The sequence below is a fragment of the Phocoena sinus genome, chromosome 12 (assembly GCF_008692025.1).
Source record: "Phocoena sinus isolate mPhoSin1 chromosome 12, mPhoSin1.pri, whole genome shotgun sequence".
Classification (NCBI taxonomy): domain Eukaryota; kingdom Metazoa; phylum Chordata; class Mammalia; order Artiodactyla; family Phocoenidae; genus Phocoena; species Phocoena sinus.
The window spans coordinates 30,329,652-30,349,324 of NC_045774.1; the positions used below are offsets into that span (position 1 = coordinate 30,329,652).

The 19,673-nt window shown below is 41.7% G+C and overlaps 1 protein-coding gene across 1 annotated transcript; it reads left to right on the forward strand.

The window, feature by feature from the left end:
* The first annotated feature begins 13,843 nt into the window (after positions 1–13,843).
* Positions 13,844–18,153, forward strand: VNN3 (vanin 3). Its single transcript, XM_032651679.1, is given in 5 exon segments — positions 13,844–15,414; positions 15,416–15,709; positions 15,711–15,723; positions 16,622–16,794; positions 17,477–18,153. Coding segments are annotated over 5 exon segments (681 nt in total). The 5' UTR covers positions 13,844–15,343; the 3' UTR covers positions 17,607–18,153.
* The last annotated feature ends 1,520 nt before the right edge of the window (positions 18,154–19,673 follow it).

Consider the following 19,673-nt stretch of genomic DNA (forward strand, 5'->3'; position numbering starts at 1 on the left):
TAATGATTGGGGAGGATTTGCTTTCTAATCAGATGGAAACATAAACTCATTGGCGTTTCACTGGAAACATAAACTCCAACATTGACGTTTATCTTAACAATGAAAGTTGTTTTGAGGTGTTCTAGAAGAAATAATAGCTAGTCCAGGTTAATGGGTATTCATAGCTCCAAACAGTCCTGCCTAAAGGCTGTGGTGTAATCTAACAGGTACAAATCCCATAACACAAAGACCATGACTGTTTTTTGTTTTTAATTTAATTTATTTATTTATTTTTGGCTGTGTTGAGTCTTTGTTGCTGCGCACGGCCTTTCTCTAGCTGTGGTGAGTGACGGTTACTCTTTGCTGTGGTGCGTGGGCTCCTCATTGCAGTGGCTTCTCTTGTTGCGGAGCACGGTCTCTAGGCACGTGGACTTCAGTAGTTGTGGCTTGCAGGGTCAGTAGTTGTGGTTCGCGGGCTCTAGAGCACAGGCTCAGTAGTTGTGGCATACGGGTTTAGTTGCTCCGCAGCATGTGGGATCTTCATGGATATGGGCTCGAACCCATGTCCCCTGCATTGGCAGGTGGATTCTTAACCACTGTGCCACCAGGGAAGCCCCACCATGACTGTTAATGGTAACACTATTTTCAACATTGAGTCTCTGCTTTTTTAGTGGTGGTGAACGTATATGTATGTAAGTAGCCCAAAATCACATAATCATCAAAAGTGTGTGTTCTTTTATCTCTTCATAAAATATAGAACATTTCAGATTTGCCAGGTTTCGCTTGAGGAAGTTAGACGTTATGCACTGGTTTTGCAATGTGTCCTGCGACTCTTGGGCAACGATACTTCACTTCCAGTCGACTGCTGAAACTAAACCCACAGGTTTGAGAAAGATACAGGCAAGGATATCCTCACAGATTCTAAGGGACAGTTCTTCCCTTCATTCACACTTAGAGTTGTCAGCTGTATTTCAACTCATTAAAAATAAAAACAAAAATAAAAAACAAATAGCACAAGTCCCAAGGAAAATAAAGAGTACTTAATTGCAAAATTGTATCACAATGTTTTAACCCATATCTCATCAGTGGTTTTCACACACCCACTGTGTTTTATCAAACAACTCAAGTAGTTTCATTTGGCATTGATTTAGGGAAATACACCTGAGGGAGTAGCTCTTTAGTTTCTAACGAATCTGATGTTAGAGTCCAGTTTCTGTGATAAGCGTCTTTCTGTCTCACCTTAAAATTTCATGTTAGTTCTCGAGTCTCCTGTGGTTCTGGAGGGAATAAACAAGGTGCTAGTTTCCACCTATCCTGAATTTCACCAGGATTCTTCCTAAAATGCGCTGTCACAGCTTCCCAGTTGCGGGCACCTGTACTGCAAAGCTGTTCCTTCAGCTTCCTTCCCTCAGGGCTCACTCTCTGTCTTTTGTTCTTTCATTCACATAGCATTTGTTGATTTCATACTATGTTCCAGGCACTAGGTACTGGGACATGGTCTATGCATTCTCTTTGATCTTTTTACCATTCATTCTGTGACACTGCACCTGTCATATCTAGTCCAGTAATTTCTGTGATATATTCGCAGCCTACTCTGCAAGGATCACTACCTCTACTTTCTACTTTTTTATTCCTTCTTTGCATTTTGACCCATCCTCATGGTGTTAGCATATTCATCTACATAAATGATTTCCAGTGGCATTTTTTTCTCAGTTTTGACCTCTCTTAAATTCCATTCACATTCTTTAACTCCATTCTGACCATCTCTCTTAGGTATCTCATAGATGATAATGTTCTAAAAATATCTTAGGGTTGATGCCTGCTTAAGTAAATATGGTCATAACACACACACACACACACACACACACACACTCAAGCACTTAACCACACACAGATACCTCTAACAAAGGCATTCTTGAAAAGATATTTGGATGTATTGAATAAAAACAGTAACAACTGGGAAGAGGATTTCTTGAGTTACTGGACCTGGAGACATGAAGTAGTACTTGGAGGAGGAAAGAAGATATTTTAACAATCTCCTAGAGAATTTCCAGGTCACTTGATGATAAGTCAAAGGAGAAAAATAATACGGATGAACTGCATGATATTAATTTACCTGTCCTCAAATATCTTGTGACACCTCATATAAATATGGATCGAACAACCCTGATGATAGCTTTGATCAGTTATAAGAGTTGTGAGCCCTTGTTTCCCTGCTCCTCTTATGTACTTTTCATTTTTCTTCTTATCCCAGATGTTAATTTTTAGAAAGATACGCTACCCTTCACTTATTCCTGTTGAACTCTCGAAATTCAGTCCATTAGCTGGAGACTCAGGAATTCTTATGCTAAGGTCATTTTACACTATAAATTCAATCTTTTTAATAAAATAAATAATAAAGAATGAAAATGTTTTAGGAGATTGCTAATACTGAGTTTTTCATTATACTGTTTGAAGATGAGTTTCCTAAGAGAGTCTGATTTTTATGAACAAAGAGAAAAGAGGCAAAAAAGGCCAATACTCATTTTTTATGATAAAGAAAAATGGCCGTTTATATATCTTCTAGAATCAGAAGTGCAAACTTAAATGCAGTTACCCAGGATGACTAAAGAGCCAGAAGGGCTTTATAAATGAAGAGTGGGTATAGCAGACATATAAAATATTTGAATTCCAGAAGGCTAAAATGGGGGTTTTCATAGACAACTTTACAAGGACACTCACGTGGTTACCAGTGATAGGACAGGAATTTAATGTTTTGGGCATCAGACCTTACATAGAATACACTTCAGGTGGCTTTTTTGTTTGACTTTCATTCCCCACCCACCTGCATTTAGCCTACCCTTCTCTTATCTGTAATTAGGAGGTCCACCATAGCAACTTCAAGATTACAGGTAAGGTTCCATGTGCTAGAATTGAAAAGCCAGAGCAAGAGAAATCTAAGACTTAATTAAAAATATAAGAAATGGTAGATTTTAAAGCAAAGAATGTGAGGCCTAAAATAAATTATTCCTACAAGACTTTACGTCCATTTTAAATTCTTACAACCCTCATGGCACTGGTAAGTACTAGTAACACTTCATGTTATAAAAAGCATCACATTTGATATATTTACCACTGAAATGAACTTCTCAGGGACAGAAACCATGCTTACTCACCATGATGTATTTCTAATGTATGGCACAGTGCCTGAAACAAAGCTGCTGAATGAACTAAAAAAAATTACTAAGAACAGAGAGAACAGGTGCCCAGAATGGGTGTCTGTTTGTATTTAGGACATGATAGTTCTGTAGATCCTACTGTACAAGATATAAATCTTTCACTGACCAGATCACGCTTCCGATATGACCATATATGAATTTCGATTTAAGTGTCTTAGCAATTCATAGAACATATCAGTGAATTGTGACAGCATTGTCATTTGGACATGATGGAAAAGCAATTGCTTATAATTTATTCCTCCTGGGAGACATCTAATATAAATATGCTCTTGACTACATGAAAATAGAAGTAGGAAGTGTGTAGTTGGAGGGCAGATATGTGCCTTACTATTAAGTCCTAACTCATGCCTCGTGGCTAGGAACCTATTCATCAATTAAACATCTAACTAATTTGAAAGGGATCCAAATATACTAGAAAAGATGATAAAGTGATAGTACAAGAAATTAAGTGAAAGAATATGTACCCTCTGCTCCGTTTATGGAATAAGGTGTTATGAACAGAATGGGCTCCTTTTGTATTTCCTTCCAATTGCATTCTTCTCCTTTTCCTGTTTGCTTTTATTAGAGGAAGTCATTATCCTAAGGTTATTTTAGATCATTCCCATGACTTCTCGGTAGTTTATTACATATGTACATAAATACCTTAGTACTATTTTGCATTTTTTAAGATTTTGTATACGTGGCATCAAATTATACATATCATTCTACATATTTCTTATTTTTACAAGAGAAACTTTGAGCTTTATCTATGCAAACAAGCATCAACCTACCTCGTGCATTTTCACAGTGTACGTTGTACAGTTGCCTTAGTGTGCCCGTTATTCAGCTATTGTCTCTCAGCTCTAAACCACCTTTCTGTATTCTTCTTTGTGATGATGAGGCTGGGACTAGGCAAACATATTTCTTCTTTGTCACCTGGCTCCCTGTTAGGTTCTGCCAATAGAGGACGCTAGAGGGAAACAGAAGATTGGACGAGGAGTGGAGAGACTTCTGTTTGCTCACCTATCAGTGTCGTCCCATCATCAGTACTGTACCTGACAGCAGTAGTTTGTTCCAGTAGCACTTGGTTCTAGTTTTCAGTTTTTTCCATACTTTCAGAACCAGCGTCATTACCCTCCCTCAAAAATACCGGCACCGGGGCTTCCCTGGTGGTGCAGTGGTTGAGAGTCCACCTGCCGATGCAGGGGACACGGGTTCGTGCCCCGGTCCAGGAAGATCCCACTTGCTGCGGAGCGGCTGGGTGCCTGAGCCATGGCAGCTGAGCCTGCGCGTCTGGAGCCTGTGCTCCGCAACTGGAGAGGCCACAACAGTGAGAGGCACGCGTACGGCAAAAAAAAAAAAAAAAATACCAGCACCAACCAGTGTCTCCTTAAGGGATGAGTCCCAGCTCTGTGGAGGCCCTCCTCTGAGGTGCTGGCTTATCAGCAGCAGCTGAAGAGCACCCTCTCCCTAGGGCTCTGACAGCTCCACAGGGCCCCCTGGAAAGCTTCTAGCTCCTGCACCGTCCTCTTCCCTTTGTTCACGTATATCAGGAGTGGTAGCTGCTTTCCTCAGTCATCCTGTCTGTGTTACCTCAGTGTTCCTTTTTTGTCCTTCATTCATCAAATACCTGTTTAACCAAATCCCTATGTTAAATTCTCTTAAAATAACTGGTGTGGATTCTGTTTTCCTGGTTGCATATCGTCTGATACAATGGATAAGACAGTATTCATTTGTCTTCTCTCCTACTGATGAATATGGTGGGCACGGCCAAACCCACTGCACTGAAATCTTGGGTAAGCTTGATAATATAGTAAAGGACAAAAAGTGGAAGCAATCAACTGTGATACAGTGGTGGTCCCAGGCATGTTGTCATGGCCTCTCACACAGACATCAGTGAAAAAGCAGCAGGCCCATTCTCTGGCTTCCTCTGAGCTGCTATGCTCTTCAGTACAGGAGGGCTGCTGAAACCATAAACTTTGGGTGCACCTCTGGGAGAAGAGGCTTTGTGGACACGTATATTGTTGATCTCAAATATATACTTTGTGGAACTTATGTGAATTCTCAGTGACAAACTGAATCAAAAGGTAACATCAGCTGACTCTGAATCACCCGTTTCAACAGTCTTTGTCCCTGTATTTGTTTCTGTGGTTTAGTCCAGCTCAATGGATGCTTAGGTCTTTTACTTTTGGGATTTTTACCTATTATGCTTATTATTAATATTATTTCCTATTATAAAAAAAGCTTCTCTGAGCATTCTTGTACATATCTCCCTGTGCATCTTAAGAAGTCCAACAACTTATTTTTGATTCCTACAACTGGCCAGGAAGGTCTTGTGCTGGATGGTGATGATGAATAAAACAAAAGTTTCTTTTCTAAGAATCTCAGTCTAGGAGACAGAACACCACCATCATTATTGTCACTCTTTATCATAATAATCAAATATTGAGGGCTTCCCTGGTGGCGCAGTGGTTGAGAGTCCACCTGCCGATGCAGGTGACACGGGTTCGTGCCGCGGTCCGGGAGGATCCCACATGCCCGCGGAGCGGATGGGCCCGTGAGCCATGGCCGCTGAGCCAGCGCGTCCGGAGCCTGTGCTCCACAACGGGAGAGGCCACAGCAGTGAGAGGCCCGCGTACCGCAAAAAAAAAAAATTGAGCAAGTAGAATATGCCTTACACTGTCTTATGCATTTTCAACTATCTCATTTAATACATGTAATGAACATCACAGAATATTATAATGGGTCAATTTTGCCTTGGAAGACAAGAGAGTTGTCAGAGACCAGTTGGGTAAGTCAATCAGAACATCCTAGGTAGAGAGAGTCATGCATACAAAGACATGGAAGAATGGCATGCTGCAAGTAGAGACCAATATATTGAGGCTGGGGGAGGGTAAAAGGAGGAAGGGTAAGGAGAGACAATGGAAGAATATGAGGCCAGAAAGATAGGCGGGGGCCAGATCGTTGAAGCACAAATGAAGTCTGGACTTTATCCTGAAGCTAAAAGACTCATTGAGGGATTTTAGAGTCAAGTATCATGATGAACTAAATAGTTTTAAAAATTACTTTGCACTTTTATATACAGAATGGATAAACAACAAGGTCCTACTGTATAGCACAGAGAACTATGTTCAATATCCTATGATAAACCATAGTGGAATAGAATACAAAAAAAGAATGTATATATGTGTATAACTGAATCACTTTGCTGTACAGCAGAAATTAACACAACTTTGTAAATCAACTAAATTTCCAGAAAAAATTACTTGGCTAGTAGGTTGGAGGATAGATAAGAAGGGAAAATTCTAAATGTAGGGTAGCCATATAGGAGACGATTCTAATAGTTCCTTCCGGGTAGTGGTGGCAGAATAACACATTGAGGAACATCAAGGAGGCCAAGGCCAATACAACTGGAGCCAAATGAACATGGAGGAAATCACTAGGAATTGATGCTAGAAGTAAGAGAAGGCTGGATCTTGCAGCCATTGCAAGAACTTGGCTTTTTACTCTGAAAAGTGAGGTAGGAGGCCTTTGGAAGTTTTTGAGCAGATGGACACAATTAGTTTTACATTTTAATAGGATCACTCTAACTGCTGTTGTGCAAAATATAAGAAGTGGCGTCACAGACAGGTAGCAGGGTATTGGAATAATCCAGGACGGAGATGATGATGGGCTTGGACCAGAGCTGCAGTAGTGAAAGAACCTCCTGATTGAACATGTGTAGACTGAGAGACAAAGATAGAAGGAAGGATAACTCCAAGGGCTTTGGCCTCAACAACTGGTAGTTTAAAGAAGCCGTTAACTGAGATCTGAAAGACTAACTTCAGGAATGTCGGAAATGGAAGGTCAAAAGCTCAGCTTTGTTTATGTTGATTTGACACGCCTTTATATATCCAACTGGAGATTCTGGGCAGACAAAATTTTTAGGACACAGAAGTCTGGAGTTCAAGGAGAGGTCTGAAATAGAGATAGAGATCTTTGAATCACTAACAATATAAATGGTATTTAGAGCCACAAAATGGATGAGTGTAGATAGGAACAGAAGACTTCTAAGAATTGGACTCCAAGGCAAACATCGTTGAGAGGTTAGGGATGATGAGAAGGAAGCAGGAAGAAAAAAGCCCACAAAAGACTCTGAAGTAAGTAAGTACAAAAACCAATAAGAAAGAATGAGGAAAACCAGGAAACTGTGGACGAAGAAAGTATCTCAAAAATGACACAGCTGTGTCAAATGCTGCCAGCATGTCAACTAACTCAGTAACGCAGAGATCAGTGGTGACCTTGACAAGGCGGTGAAGTCATGGGGACAAAGTCCTGATGGGAAGGAAGGAATTAAGACAGAGAGTATATACAACCATGTAGAAGAGCTCTGTCGTACAACAGAACAGAGAAATGAGACAGGAACTGGAAGGGGTTGTCAGATCAAGAGAGGGTTTTGTTTTGTTTTTATTTAAGGTAAGAAATACAACAGGATATTTGTATGCTGATGGAATTAACCCAATAGAGAAAGAAAAATTGATGATAAGGAGGAAGAGAGAGAATTTCTGAAGCAAATGTCTTTGGGATCTGGTGGACAAGGATAGGGAAAGGACATATAGAGAGGCATGAGTAGTCATTGACAGTGAGAGGAGGGGAGGTGGACTTCATAGGCATGGATGCTGCCAAGTGGACTGATGCTTTGTAGGAGCTTGTGGAAGTCTATTTAGTTGGATAAACAATCCTGGAGTTCAGGAGAGAAGTTTGAGCTAAAGATAGAGACAGTAGTTTTCAGTTCATAGAGGGTAGTTAAGGGTATGAGATAGAAAAGGATCTGCTATGGGGGCAAGACGGTAGAATACAGAACGAAAAGTAATGAATAACGTGGCTACTGACCATAAGTGCATTCAGAGTTCAGAGAAGCGAACAGCAACAGAGGTGAGAGGTGAGAAACTTGAGTTGGAAGGTCAGGATTTAGCGAGGAATCAACCCAGGATCAGAGCGGTAGTAAGCGTATTAAAATATAATAAGAAGGGTGGTCTTAGCTAAGAACAGGAAAGATAAAATGGGACTGAGTGGGAGAAGGCTCTGATTATCTGCCTTAATTTGATATACACATGGGAAGCATTTCACTTAATGAGAGCAAGGGTTAAGGGAACTCAATAGTTTACAGTATTGATTGAAGATTCGGTTGGGAGAAGTGAGATCACAAGGGCTGATGGAGGGCCTTGTAAGAGTAACTCTTGGCCACAGAGTCAGGGCTCTGATGATAAAAATAGAAAGCAGGTTTTATAATGGATATTGGAACTAAGGACCTGGGGAGAGCCAACAAACTTAGAGATTTTATTCTACGGGCCCTTCTCTCATTTAAAATTTGTACCTTACATATTAAAAGGCAGAATTATATTTATTTTAATACAAAACTTTAGACTCTAAACTTCCTAATCCCACAATAATTTTGAATTGTCATTCAAATTATGTACTTGAATGTTTATGTTCAAACCTCGTTTAAATAATTTGCATCCACAATCCCTACTCCTTATGTACAAATGAGGCAAAGGCATTACTAACGACACTTGCTATCGAAATATTTAATGCAAGTTTCTATTGATTTCAACATAATAAAAAGTTGGTATACTTCCTGATATTAGGGAGAGTGAAGGGAAATTCCTTTGTTTCTTTTTGCTTCTATTCAGAAAGTCAGGTCAACTGAAGCAACAGATAGAATTTCAACTTGACATATGAAAATAAGTTCCTTCTCATTCTAAAGCAATTTATCTGTCTTACACAGGTCTCATCTTGCCCTCGAATAATTTTTTCTGAAATGAATTTGTGTCTGATGGATATTATTTCATAAGGACACATGGAAACTCACCAGGCGGTCTGGGAGAATAAAGGCATATTCAGATAATGAAAAAAGTTATTAGAATTAAAGGGCTTAAGGGCTTCCCTGGTGGCGCAGTGGTTGAGGGTCCGCCTGCCGAGGCAGGGGACGCGGGTTTGTGCCCCGGTCCGGGAGGATCCCACGTGCCGCGGAGCGGCTGGGCCCGTGAGCCGAGGTCGCTGAGCCTGCGGGTCCGGAGCCTGTGCTCTGCAACGGGAGAGGCCACAACAGTGAGAGAGGCCCGAAGCAACCAAAGAAACAAAAGGCACAAATATCCCAAACCTACCAGTTTCCCTACATCAGATGAGGCATAAGGAAACAACCTCTTGAAAATTAGATTTTGAGCGATGTGCTAGTATAAGTATTTACGGAAAAGGGGTTCACTTGGAAAATGAGCATATTCTATAAAGATGAAGAAATTGTATGATCCCAGAGCCTAGCTCCCTGGAGTTTATGTTTTCTGCACATGAACTCCACAGCATTAGCTGGGTTCCCAAGAGGTCCGGAGTTTTAACCTGTTGGGCACTTGCCATCATTGACCACATTATCATCTATCTATGCTTTGCACAGTGTTCAGGTAAAGTTCTAATATCTCAGATTATTAGGCAGTCCTGCCTGTGTTTTCTGCTGATAGCTTCTTATAAACGCAAGCATTTATGGTCACTGGTCATGAACATTGCGTTCAGTCACTTGCATGTATATTTTGTGAGCCATTTTGTGAGCTCTGTTAAAACCAGGGCTTGCCTAACACTCTGTTCTGTCTCTTACAGCTAAATATGTAAATTTTCACAAATTGTTGCTACGATAGCTCTTACTACAGTGATCCCATATTGGCCCTATTAATGGAAGCATTGAACTACTAGGAAAATATATTTTATTAAAAGAAAAGAGTTTAACAGCCAGTGTGTTTTGGAATGGGGTGGACTAATCTGTCTGGCTCATTAACTTCACTTTTAGAGTTGGGTTGACCTCTGAACGATGCCAAAAACAACATCGCACACTTGAGTCCATCTGATGATGTACTTCTTTCACAATATTCTTTCTCAACCCCGTGCTGTGTAATCTATTCATGAGGAAGTACAGATATGAGGAAGTACAGATAGGTGGTAGCAGACAGGAAGGTCTTTAACATAAAAGTTTTTCCAGTGATACAAAGTACAAGAATCTGAGTTTATCAAAGCGCATTAAGTTTTAGCTATGATTATATCATATTTTCCAAAATGTGGTGCCATTTTAGCCATCTTTGTCCTGAGTGTTGGCACAGGACACTTTTATCACTGCAGTGTATGAGCATGCTGTTATGTTACCAAACAGAACAGAAACTCCTGAGCCAGCACTCCGGTGCTGGCTCAGTAGTTGTGGCACACGGGCTTAGTTGTTCTGCAGCATGTGGGATGTTCCCGGACCAGGACTCGAACCCGTGTACCCTGGATTGGTAGGTGGATTCTTAACCATTGCGCCACCAGGGAAGTCCCTATTCCCATTTTAAATATGAAGAAAAGAAGGGAGGGCTTCCCTGGTGGCGCAGTGGTTGAGAGTCCGTCTGCCGATGCAGCGGACACGGGTTCGTGCCCTGGTCCGGGAAGATCCTACATGCTGCGGAGCGGCTGGGCCCCTGAGTCATGGCCACTGAGCCTGCACATCTGGAGCCTGTGCTCTGCAACGGGAGAGGCCACTACAGTGAGAGGCCCGCGTACCGCAAAAAAAAAAAAAAAGAATAGAAGGGAGCTTAAGGTTTCACAATTGGTAATTAGCCTGGCTGGAATTCAAACACAGCCATTTCCACTGAGCCACACTAACAGAATGGGCTTCTGAGTGCCTGGAAGCACCATCTTATACTTGAAATTTCCAGTGACTAGTGAATCTACTTCTAGCGTGTTCTGGTTGCTAGAAATTTTAATCTTATTTTCCACGGAAATCATCTATCTATAACTTCCTTTGGTGTTCATACTGCGCCTATCATATATTAAGATACGTGACTCATCTTCTTCAAATTAGAATCTTTCAATTATTTGAAGCCAGCTCTAATCCCAGCTATTTCCTCACCTCACTCCCTTCTTATTTCTAGGGTAAACATCCCCAAGGTGGGTGGTTTGGGCATTACTCCGAAAAGCAATTTCATAGTCTGTATTTATCCCAGGGTTTCACTCAAGGGCCCTCTAAGATAGAAGGGAAGCTATTATGTTGCATTGACAAATGGGGACACTGAGACTGCATAGTGAAATTCTTTTTTCCTTTTCTTTTCTTTCCTTTTTAAAAATATTTCTAGTACCTAATGCTGCATTTGTTCTCTGTAGAAGATGATCTGCCTGGGCCCAACTCTATACTGCCTCCTGGTAGGACTGTGGCTTGGATTATGGAAAAGGTCCTCCCCATTAGAAAAGTGTTAAATTTCAAGCCCTTCATTTGTGCTCCTAGGAGAACATCATAAGAAAATGTGTTGCTTCTCTTCTTTCTCGTCTTCCCCCTCAGTTTTCTCTGTGCTTCAGTCTTGCCCTGCCATCCTGAATCTGTCAGTTAAAAAATACGTTAGTTTTCATAAAGAAGAAGATTGTATTACATGTGAGTTTTTAAATCTTTATGGTTGATTCTTAACCTAGAGCTGTTGTGTGTTACAGGTAACGGGCAAATGAAGTATCACTTTGGAAGTTCCAAAATCACTAACACACAGTGAGTTTAAGGCAGTATCTATTGAATTAGGTTTGGCCGCAGCCCAGTGCAAGAAAGGCTCAGCTGTCTGGCCAAGGACAACTCTATCTACATTGTGGCAAATATTTGGAATGAGAAGCCATGCAATGCCAGTGACCCTCAGTGTCCCCCTGATGGTCGTTACCAATACAACACTGATGTGGTGTTTGATTCTGAGGGTAGGCTGGTGGACCCTTCCACAAAGTGAGAATTACTTGTGCCTTAGCTAAGCTTGATTTACTTCTCTCTCTCTCTCTCTTTTTTTTTTTTTTTTTTTTGCGGTACGCGGGCCTCTCACTGTTGTGGCCTCTCCCGTTGTGGAGCACAGGTTCCGGATGTGCAGGCTCAGTGGCCATGGCTCACGGGCCCAGCCGCTCCGCGGCACGTGGGATTTTCCTGGACCGGGACACGAACCCGTGTCCCCTGCATCGGCAGGAGGACTCAACCACTGCGCCACCAGAGAAACCCCTCGATTTACTTCTATTGTTTGTGATATCTAGGTATATTTGTCTGTGAATGCTGGTGAGGGAACTGTTGTGAATGCGTTTCTGAATTATTACCTTTAGTTGAAAAAGGGATTTAACTTACTTTGATTTCATATAAGCGTTCTGAATTTGAATTAGTCATAAAATAGAATCTACCAGACTATTTATTTATTTATTTTTATATATTTTATTTTTGGCTGTGTTGGGTCTTCGTTTCTGTGCGAGGGCTTTCTCTAGTTGTGGAGAGCGGGGTCATTCTTCATCGCAGTGCGCGTGCCTCTTCACTATCGCGGCCTCTCTTGTTGCGGAGCACGGGCTCCAGACGCGCAGGCTCAGTAGCTGTGGTGCACGGGCCTAGTAGCTCCGCGGCATGTGGGATCTTCCCAGACCAGGGCTCGAACCCGTGTCCCCTGCATTAGCAGGCAGATTCTCACCCACTGCGCCACCAGGGAAGCCCAAATCTATCAGACTATTAAAGCAGATGTGCTAATAGCTGCACAAGGATTTTAATATTCACTGAGAAAGGAGAAATGCTCAGTTTCATCACAAGATTTAGTACTAGAGTTAGTTTTTTGACCCAATTTTGTAACATTTGGTATTAAGCTGTAGTCATTCATTTCATTAGGACTTTTTTGATTGCAATGATAGAAAACCACCCCCCAACTGAAATTGGCTTAAAAAAACAACAGCACAGAATTTCCTTGCTTAGGTACCTGAGAAAATATAAATCATAGAAAGGGTAGGTCTAGTTTCCAATGTAGTCTGTCCCTCAGAGGCCCAGAAGATGTCATCCATCCCTCTAGCTCTCTTATTCCTTTGTTACAACTTTTTCCCAGGAAGACTGTCCTTTCAGAAGCCACATGGCTGCTCATCACAAAGCACATATCCTAATAGCAACAAAATCCAGAGGAAGACTGCATTTCTCTTTCCTAGAAACCCTGCAAAAACCTTAGCCTTCCTTGACTCCAAATCAGCCACATGCCGCCTTCAAGTCGATCACCTGGGGATGAAGGATGGGCTACCCTCTGAGCCGAGGGCCGAGGAGCTTGGGATGCTCACTGGTCGGGTGGGGGTGGGGTGTTGCCTGAGCACATATGCACACATCAGGCCAAATAGAAACGTGAGCAGAACATAAGGCTGTTCTGAGCCCAAGGTAGTTGGAGTTTGGGAGCAATAATCAAGCTGGAAAAAAAATTCTAATGGTTTACTAATTAACAAGGTTTAGCTATTACATTGTCTAAATTAAGTTCCAGTCTACGTCACCTCACTTACATAGACCTAGCAGTACCGTGGGGAGACATGACAAAGTTTATTTTATTACCATGTTAGACTTCACATGGACAGTGCTGTTGGTATTTAAAGAATAGAGTGGAAAACCATCAGAAATTTGTGAGGTTCAAAATTTCAAGTGATTTTAAGACAAATATTCACCTTTTAAATGTCACTTGTAGGGGCTTCCCTGGTGCCACAGTGGTTAAGCATCCACCTGCCAATGTAGGGGACACGTGTTCCCTGGTCCGGGAAGATCCCACATGCCGCGGAGCAGCTAAGCCCATGCACCACAACTACTGAGCCTACGCTCTAGAGCTCGCGAGCCACAACTACTGAGCCCGCAAGCCACAACTACTGAGCCCACGTGCCACAACTACTGAAGCCCGCACGCCTAGAGCCCGTGCTCCGCACCAAGAGAAGCCACCTCGATGAGAAGCCAATGCACAGCAACGGAGAGTAGCCCCAGCTCGCCACAACTAGAGAAAGCCCATGCACAGCAACAAAGACCCAACGAAGCCATAAATTAATTAATTAATTATAAATAAAATATCATTTGTAGCTATGAACTCATTGGTTGATTCATAGGCTGTGGGAAAATCAAGTGTTCTGATGAATGTCACAGTGAGAAAACTCACAGTGGTATACTGGGTATAATTTACACTAATTTATGTGTAACAGTTTTAAGTATGCACACCAACATGCGTGCAAGAAAAGATTTTGAAGATACTGATCACTTCTATTTGAGAGTTTTCTTACTAATCTTCCCCTTCTGTGCATTTCGCTTAACAGTACAATCTTTTTGCACCTGAAATTCAATTTGATTTCCCCAAGGACTCAGAACTTGTGACTTTTGACGCTCCCTTTGGGAAGTTTGGCATTTTCACTTGTTTTGACATTTTTTCTCATGACCCAGCTGTGATGGTGGTGGAAGAGTTTCAGGTCGACAGCATTCTCTACCCCACGGCCTGGTACAACACGCTGCCCCTCCTCTCGGCGGTCCCCTTCCACCCGGCATGAGCCCGAGCCCTGGGAGTCAACCTGCTTGCTACCAATACCCACAACACGAGCACACACATGACACGTACCTCACCCTGGTTCTGCCCCAACAGGCAGCCACAGTCTTGGGAAGCCTTCATTCATTTTCAAGCCACGCTTTTCTTTAAAGATTCTTCTATTAACTCCAACGTCACAAAATTAATAAGAGCATGGGCTTCTATACCAACATTATTTAAGGAACATTATTCCTGGGAGTAAAGAAGGAGGCAAACATTATATTCTCAGTTTCACGCGAGGGGAAATTGGAGTTAGAGAGAACTCAAGTTACATAAAAAAAGCAAAGCCAGAGCTAAAGAACGCTGCAGCTAACATCCACGAGTAATATTGAAATAAATCTTGCTGTTGAGGTGATAAAATCAGTTTAGACTTAATCAGGTTTTTAGAGTTTATCCTTTAGAGTATCCACTTTCAAGGTAAAGCAGCCTCCCCTCCACTTTCAAGGTAAAGCAGCTTTGTTCTTCATTGACCCAGGTGAAGAATCTCAAACACATAAATTAGATAGGTTAGTGGAGAGCTAAAATTGTTCTTCATGTTTGAGAGATTTTCTGGTTTACTGTTAAATTGGCTAAAGAAAGGGGAGTTTAAGTTAAAAAAAAAAAAAAAGCTATCTAAGTCATATAGTTTCAGTGTAAGCTGTCCCATACGGAGGACTCAGAGTCAAATTGGAATTTAGGTCAATGTAAAGCTCTCTCCCTCCTTATCTTGAAAATGCTTATGCTTTCATAACTTTATATTTCAGTTCTTATGGAAGTCATTCTATTAGTTTGTCACCATGCAAAATTTGAAACCAATATTTGTGTTTCTTTATGTCACCCGTAGAAAGTAGAATCTGCTCCCCAGAGGCTGTCAAAGTGTATTACTATGACGTGGAAACAGAGTGGCCAGCGGATGCTCTCAGAATTGAAGTCCTGGCCTCGAAGAGAACCCAGTTACTCTGCAGCTGTTCACTGGAGTGCTTATGCCAGAGGTGTCAAGCCATTCTTATGTGAACGGTTGAATTTTCCAGGGATGATTTATTTTGATGCGTTCACCTTCACTAAGCTTAAGAGAGACACAGGAAATTACACAGTTTGTCAGAAAGACCTGTGTTGTCACTTAACTTACAAGATGTCTGAGAAACGAACCAATGAGGTGTATGCACTAGGTGCCTTTGACAGACTGCGCATGGTAGAAGTATTACTTACAGGTAGAAACACTCAAATATGTTAGAATGGCTCTTCTACTGATTTGTCTTCTAGGTCATCATTGCATTTCTTGAAGAATTGTGCTGGATTCAGTTAATTGGAATGGTGTTACATTTGTCACTGAACTTTTCTCCCTAGAACACATTATTTGTTCAGTCTTAGTGAGAACAGAATTAGAGCTGCAAGGTAAAAACATGAAGCAGATTGATTAGTTCTCAGCAGACTGGGTTCAAGTTTAAAAAGCTACAACCCCCATATACTCTCTTTTTCTGTCAGGTTACTTTAGAGCTGTGTTTTGCAAACTGTCTTCATCTAGAGTCCAGAGCAAGAAGTCCATTTCACATCATAAACAAGCACAGTCAAGATGTATGACTGAGTTAAAAGAGATATTTAATTGAAACAAACATTTTATAAAATAATTCAAATCGGGGCTTCCCTGGTGGCGCAGTGGTTGAGATTCTGCTGCCGATGCAGGGGACACGGGTTCGTGCCCCGGTCAGGGAAGATCCCACATGCCACAGAGTGGCTGGGCCCGTGAGCCATGGCCGCTGGGCCTGCACGTCTGGAGCCTGTGCTCCGCAACGGGAGAGGCCACAACAGTGAGAGGCCTGTGACCCGAAAAAAAAAAAATAATAATAATAATTCAAATCAGAATTAGAAATTATAACCAACATACTCTAATTTTGAAAATTCTAGTCTACTCCATTTTGCTTCATTGAAAAAAGGGCTAATCTTGACTCACTAAATTAATTTTAGGATTTACTAATAGATTATGAGCTGCAATTGAAAAAAAAACTACTTAAGAGGCAACTTAACAAATATTCTTCTATTCTTTGAAATTGGATTTTTAGCTGAGAAAATATTTCCAAGATTTCCAACCACTTTTCTTTTCCTACACAGGTATGCACATTACTGAAGTGTCAAACCACTGACCTGAGAACTTGTGGAGAGCCTGCGGGGTCAGCTTTTACCAAGTTTGAAGAATTCTCCCTCAGTGGCACATTTGGAATGAGTTATGTTTTCCCACAGATCATTCTTAGTGAGAGTCAGCTTGCCCCTGAAAGACATTATGAGGTAGGAGATTTTGAGGAGGATAAATGCCTTTGAACAGATGCAGTAGACTGGCATAATGAAACCCGTTGAAATAATGAGACAACATGGCAACATTGTCGTTCACCTTATTCAAGCAACTTATACAAAGAAGCTATGATATGGAAGACAAGTTGTGGTTCTAGACTGTCCTTAGGCTGTGGTGGAGAATTTGGGGTTTATTTTTCTACATAAATGTGATTTTGAGATCCAAGGGAACAAGGAGATTATGGAAGAATTAAAATAAAAATATTGATTGCCAATGAAAGCCGGCAACTAATGTTTTCCTTTTTTGCATAGTGGAGAAGGTTCAAGTTGAATACATTAAATAATGCATCTATAACTTATTTCATGGGGTCATTATTCTGCATAGTTATAATAATGATAGTAATAATTGATACTTTGTATAGTTTCATGAATTAAAAAAAATCCTCGTTTTTATACATTATCTTACTTAATCCTCAGGGCAATAGATTTATTTGCTACATGTTCATCCAAAGTCCCTCTGATACTATTAGATATGTAGAGCTGAAACAGGGGTCTTCTGACTCCAAATTTTGTGTGCTTTTGACTATTTCATGTTGCTTTTAGAGTGATGTTGTCAGAGAAGGCTTCTGGGCTGGAACCAACTCTGCACTGAAGTTAATCCTTTGCTTTCTTTGATTGGGTTTCAGGAGATGGACGTCTGCAGAGCTGAGGCGGAGCCCCTTTGCCTTTCTTGGTTCTGACCCTGTATGGAAGAGTGTTTGAGAGGGACCCTCCGCACTTAGGGCAGGGAACTGGGCAACTGCCATGATCTCCTTCACCGCCATCCTTTCAGGATTAGCCTGGCAAAGAGAGAGGGAAAAGAGAGAGTCTTTAGTGTCTGTTTAGAAGAGATGTCATCACTTTGCTGAAACAACAAACTTAAGAAGACTTAAAAAGCAATTGGACCTGTGTGCACATTTTTACATATTCATTTCTGGGAGCTGCATGCATCTTCTGTGTGGGTGCACTTAAGTATGTGTCAGTATGTCCATGTATAGTGCAACATGTATTTATGGGAGGGGAGCCTAGAAGAGTCCTTTTGTGGTAACTTCTCTAACGTATGCAAATATTGTGTCTCTCATTTGTAAATGCACAGGGTAAGCGTTGAAAACGCAGAGGGTATTTGGTGCTAGTCTTTAGGATACAGGAAGTTAAAAAACAAGGGTATCTTTTAAAGTAATTATGAGTGACTTTTATAACAAATTAAAATTGTTCCATTATCTCTTTATTCTACCTTTATGGAATATTTGTATGGAAATTAGATACTTGTGAAGGGAAATTTAGAAAGAGATAAATGAATAAATGATCTCCTTCAGACCACACGCTGTTTCCTTCTGAAATTATTCTTTCCTAAAATTTACCCAATCCTGGTTAGAGCCCCTCATACTCATGGATTTGTTGCAGCCTGTGCCAGACAGGAACTTCCTCAGAAAAGGCTACCCTGTTAGCTTTCTCCCAGTTACCTTTGTTCCCTTGACCCTGGCACCCTGAGTCCTTTCCCTGGTTTGTCACTTATTAACTCTGGGAAGAGACACACACGAGAATAGCAGTGCTCTCTAGGATGTGTGGGAGAGGTTGAGGATGACTCTGAGTTTAGGGACACCTTTCCCTTCCCTTAAAAGATATGACAACTGCTTTCCTAATCTTTTCTCAGATGTTCATTTCTACTCGGTTTAAATCGATCCAGTTCCAGGAAGCTAGAGACATTCTGGGCAGCAGAAAATGCCCTTTGTCTCTCTGTTTCCATTTTACCTGGAATCTCTCTCCAGGGGCTATAACACTCGATGATAGGATGCTACCTATGCCCTAGACTCCTCCGCTTGTGAAGGATGTGACCTTCTTTCCCTTCATGAATATGAATGTACCCTCAGCTTAAAACTTCCCCAGTTTTGCTGTTCGGGAGACACTGCATTGGGAAATACCCCCGGTGTTCTTCTTACTTGTTGGAAGTAAAAAGATCCTTCCTTCTGCTCTTTGGCTTGATTGCATCTTTTGTCTCAACACCCAGCAAGAGGCAAACCCAGTGTGGGGGTAACATTAGGGGTCAGGAGATTCTGCTCAGCCATCATAGTGGAGGCTATTTGGTGTCCCACCGGTTCTAATTTAAGCTGATGGATGGCATTCTACTGCAAGAACCACAATTGTCCACCTAAAGGCTTCTCCCAGTTGGTATGTGCCAGGGTAGGCCAGAAATGCCAGCTTGATGTGGTAGTAAATGTCGGGGGAGGGGAAGGGTTCTATAGCCTAGTGATTAAATCTCTCTCTTGTAGTGGGCTTGTGTTCCTGGGCTGTGACCTTCACAAGTGTTTCTTAGCTGTTTCCTTTCCCCTTAGTTGGGACAGGCAAGCTAGAAGGGGTTTAGAGATGGGGTTTCCCTGTCCCCCAGGGAGGTTAGGCTCTAGTAAATTGTTTCCATGGAAGGCAGGCTTTGGTTAAGAGAACAGAACGCTCCGGACTTACTTCAAAGTAGGTGTATTTTTCCTCCTCCTAGAAGAAGCACAATGTGTTTTATTTCCTCTTTATTTGCCCAGAGAACCTGGTTGGGCTTCTGGAGTGAAAGTCACAAAAGCGTGAGGGCCCCCCAACAATGAAACCTCCTCCACCTTCAGCCCCCCATTTGTATCTCTCGAGCCTGTCCATGCTGAACCTCTGGCCATGCGTCAAAGACAGCTGGAGTGACAACACCAGGACTGGCTCCAGCAGTGGACTTCTGCTACGGGCAAGCCTGTCTCTCTAACTCTGGGGGCAGTGATTTGTCCTATGAGTCCAGTTCTCTGATGTACCTAAAAAAGTTGCTGCTTTTCAGTTGTTCAGCTTTTTTCTTATTGAGAAAATG